This window comes from Triticum aestivum, chromosome 6D (assembly GCF_018294505.1).
Source record: "Triticum aestivum cultivar Chinese Spring chromosome 6D, IWGSC CS RefSeq v2.1, whole genome shotgun sequence".
Classification (NCBI taxonomy): Eukaryota; Viridiplantae; Streptophyta; class Magnoliopsida; order Poales; family Poaceae; genus Triticum; species Triticum aestivum.
In genome coordinates, this window is record NC_057811.1 from 313,645,705 (window position 1) to 313,650,075 (window position 4,371).

Consider the following 4,371-nt stretch of genomic DNA (forward strand, 5'->3'; position numbering starts at 1 on the left):
TGAAGCACGGAGGAGGGTCGCGAGGGGCACCGGAGTTGGGCGCGGCCGAGGACGCGGGACACGCCTCGTTTCAATAAACGGTTAAAAAATTAGAGCAAAAAATGTACCAAAAACACTGCGAGCAGTTTTTTCCGACACGAAGTTCACTAGTCTCTGTAATGCATGTAATGCAGTACCCTTGCTACAGAAAGTGCAGTGCCCTCACGTTGAGCATGCAGTGCGGAAGTGTTATCAGAATAGTTATTATGTTAATATTAGCATAATAGACCGGCTGTGTATAGTGTTACTATTCATCACCCAGGGTGCAGAAGAAGTTATTCTTCACCCGAGGTAATTTTACGATCGTTTCATAAATAAATTACGTTTGAAATAAAAATATTTAGATTCATCTTGATTCACTACGTAAAATTTGGCATAAAAAACAAAAATATAGATCATAAGATCAGAAAGAATGCATTTTATGTATATTTTACTCTATGTTTTTACGTTTGTAATTTTACGTAACCTAAAATATTTTTTACGGCGACTATATATTTTCTTATGATCTATTTTTTAGTATAAAATAAAACAAAATTTATGAAACGTAAAATTGCGGTGCATTGCTATTAAAACAGAGGGGGTGAAGAATAATTATTCCTCACCCAGGTTGACGAATAGTCATATATAGTGATACTATTCATCACCCAGGGTGCGGAATAAATTATTATTCACCCGAGGTAATCTTACGATCATTTCATAATTAAATTACATTTGGAATTCAAATAGTTACATTCTTATTGATTCACTACATAAAATTTGGCATAAGAAAATAAAAACATAGGTCATAAGATAAGAAAATTTGCAGTTTATGTGTATTTTACATTATGTTTTTTCGTTTGTAATTTTACATAACATAAAATATTTTTTACGATGATTGTATATTTTCTTACGGTCTCTTTTTACGTCGGAAATAAGACAAAACTTACGAAACGTAAAATTATGATGCATTGATGATAAAATAGAGGGGGTGAAGAATAACTATTCCTCACCCTAACGTCCGGTCAATGCCCTTTATGTCCACTGTGATATGAAGATTTGAAACACATGTTGTTTACTTGTACTAGAGCAAGGCAAATTTTGAAGGAAATAGGAGTAAAAGAAGAGGTAGTAGTGGCTTTATATGCCGACAGATTTGGAGCCGTTGTGTTGGAGGAGCTTTTAAGAAACTACCGTCCAATGGAGGAATCATGGTCTGTCGATGCTTCAGAATTGATGGAGCATCGGATGTGCTTATGTCTGAAGGTTCTGCCGCTTGAGATGGTGTATGGTTTGCTCGTCACATGGCATTACAAGATAATTCTTCAGTCTCATAATAAGCATGTGATTTCGACTCTCAACTCGAGGACTTTTTCTGCGACTGCAACTTTGGCAGTTTTTCATGACTGCATGCTTCATGCAAGTGCCTTTGATGATGTTTTCTATGAGTTGGGGCCCTCGGGAAGCAAATGTTGCGGGACATGGGATATACCTAGATCATTTTTGTTTTGCACAGTTTTTTTTTTTCTACCTGGGTCTCGAGGAACCCTAATGTTTGATAATGAGTAGAGAAAACATGAGGCTTGTTAGCAAAAGAAAGATTGTGGGCCTTCGCAGCTCGAATCTCAAAGCTGCTGCATGGTGGATATTTCGCCACTACCGACCGTCACGGGTAGAAACAACTTTGCGCCCACAAGATGCTTATGACAATACAGCGCATCGTGCACTATATATATGGAGATTAGGCCTCGTTTTCCAAGCAGCGGACGCCCTTGTTCTACAATACGGAGAACATAGACAACCATGGCTAAGTATCTATATGGTTCTTTTGCCATATCAGTCTGCTTAACCCTGTCTTTTGTTGCTGCAACAACAAGAGAACCTTTTCGCCCAGAACCATCTCGGAAGACCAGTGAGCCTTCTGTGTCATACAGCCCACAGCCGCAACATTTCCCAAACGAGCGGCTATACCAAGCCTACCTCGTTATCCAGCGCTTCAAGAGCAGCATTTCTAGTGACCCGAAAAACATCACCACGACCTGGTCTGGCCATGATATCTGCGGGAGGAAAACCTACCTTGGGTTCCATTGCGGGAGGACACCTGAACTGGCTAAGAACCTCACGATCATGGCGGTTGCTTTCAATGATTTTGGGCTGAGTGCGCCGATGCTGCGAGGCTTCATCGACCAGCTCCCCGACCTTGTGCTTTTTCAGGCTTCCTCCAACAAGTTTGGCGGTGGCATCCCGCCCCTCGGCAGCCTTCAGTACCAGTACAAGCTAAGTATCCATGACGATCGCCATGATTCATTTTCTGAGAGCAAGTATCTCCTCGGCACAAATCTCGGACTGGGTCCTGTTAATATTGGTGTAAAGCTAGCTGTTGTCAAAACCCCCCGAAAGGGCACAAATCTTAATAGTGGTAGGGCGCTTCTCCTGAACAGCAACAGTTTATCCGGGACACTACCTGCAAACTTGGGCTTCTCCAAGTTGAGCTACCTCGCCCTCGCCAACAACAAGCTCACCGGGGCAATCCCGCCATCAATCGCGCACATGCAAGACTCCCTCCTCGAGATGCTCCTCCTCAACAACCAGCTCTCAGGCTGCCTCCCCAACGAGCTCGGCATGCTCACCAAAACCGCCGTCATCGACGCCGGGATGAACCAGCTGACCGGCCCGATCCCGTCATCCTTCTCCTGCCTCAGCAGCGTCGAGCAGCTCAACCTCGCCGGGAACCGCCTCTACGGGCAGGTCCCCGACGCGCTCTGCAAGCTGGCCGGGCCGGCCGGCCGCCTCTCCAACCTCACGCTGTCGGGCAACTACTTCACCTCGGTCGGGACGGCGTGCTCGGCGCTGATCAAGGACGGCGTGCTGGACGTCAAGCACAACTGCATCCCCGGCTTCGCCAACCAGAGGGGCCTGGCGGAGTGCGCCACGTTCCTGAGCCAGCCCAAGACGTGCCCGGCGGCGAGCGCTCGCGTGGCGTGCCCCGCCGCGGACGCCAAGATGAACACGGCGGCGCCGGAGGGGAAGGTGGCCAAGGACTACTCCAGCTACGTGGTGTACGCCACTCTGCATGAGTGAGGTGCCAGCGCATGCAGTGGGGACGCCGTGCCTAGCTACGTCGTCGGTATTTGCTCTTGTATTCTTGTAATGTGTTTGGTGTTGTTGTGCACGTGATTGCTGTTTGTTTTCTTTGTACGTGTGGCTGTCGGGTCTAGATCTCGGCTCTTGTGTGTGTTGTCCTGCTACGTCAGTTCTGTGGTGGTAAATTAATTTGGATTGTATCTTGCATGTTTCAACTATATATTTGTTGGCTGCATATTTCAATTATGTGATGTTGGAATTATGTGAATTGCTCCAATGTGCCATTGGTTACCATTGCTTGATCGGTGAAATACAAGGTAAATATGTCATGCGTCGTAGTTACTCTGTTTTGCAGAACTAGCCTCTGTTTGTGCGTCTAGATTTATAAATATTACTGCATTTGGTGTTGTTTTTCTTTTCTATTTATTTGACTCCACTGTAAAGAATTGTTTTATTGTATTCATAGCAACTTTACTAGTTACAGCGATTCAAATTTTATTAAATTGTTGCCCCTAAAAGGAGAATATGATGTCAGAAACACTAGCAAAACACGGGCATCCGAGGGAGTATAGACTACCCACTAGGGCTAACGTGCACTTCACTGCACCGTTCTTCGTTCCTGGGATTAACTCTTCACTAGTGCAGAAACCCTTTATAGGATTTTTCTACTAGCAATGTATGGATAAAATGAGACGGGTGCTAATTTGACAAAATACCAACAACGTTCACGAAAATAGTACACGCTGCTAATAACATCTTATTATCCGCATGTGACACCAGCGCACGCTGCTAGTAAGGGGCACCCAGGAAGCCCTTCATCTCGAATATCCTAGCAGCGGGTAGCGCGGTGAACGTTGCTAATATAGAAAGAACTAGTGGCGCATGCAGAAATTCGAGACACCACTAATACGTAGTGTGGACCCCTTGTGTTTGAATTATCCAATACAAATGTTCAATTTTTTAACTAATTTCATCAAATATAACTGGAACACAAAAGTCCTGTAATTGTATTTGAAATCCTAAAATGCCACTCTGCATGAGTGAGATGCCACCGCGTGCAGTGGGGGGCGACGTGCCTACGCCGTCGGTATTTGCTCTTGTATTCTTGTATGTGTTTTGTGACCTGGTGATTGTTGTTTGTTTTCTTTGTACGTGTGGCTGTTGGGTCTGGATCTCGGCTCTTGTACTATGTATTGTGTTGTTACGTCAGTTTTGCGGCAGTAAACTAATTTGGACGGTATCTTGCATGTTTCAATTATATATATTTTCGGC

General features: G+C 44.7%; 1 protein-coding gene across 1 annotated transcript; it reads left to right on the forward strand.

Moving 5' to 3' along the window:
- The first annotated feature begins 1,763 nt into the window (after positions 1 to 1,763).
- Positions 1,764 to 3,367, forward strand: LOC123144834 (uncharacterized protein At4g06744). Its single transcript, XM_044564080.1, has one exon. The coding sequence runs from the start codon at positions 1,819 to 1,821 to the stop codon at positions 3,094 to 3,096; it is 1,278 nt and encodes a 425-aa protein (XP_044420015.1). The 5' UTR covers positions 1,764 to 1,818; the 3' UTR covers positions 3,097 to 3,367.
- The last annotated feature ends 1,004 nt before the right edge of the window (positions 3,368 to 4,371 follow it).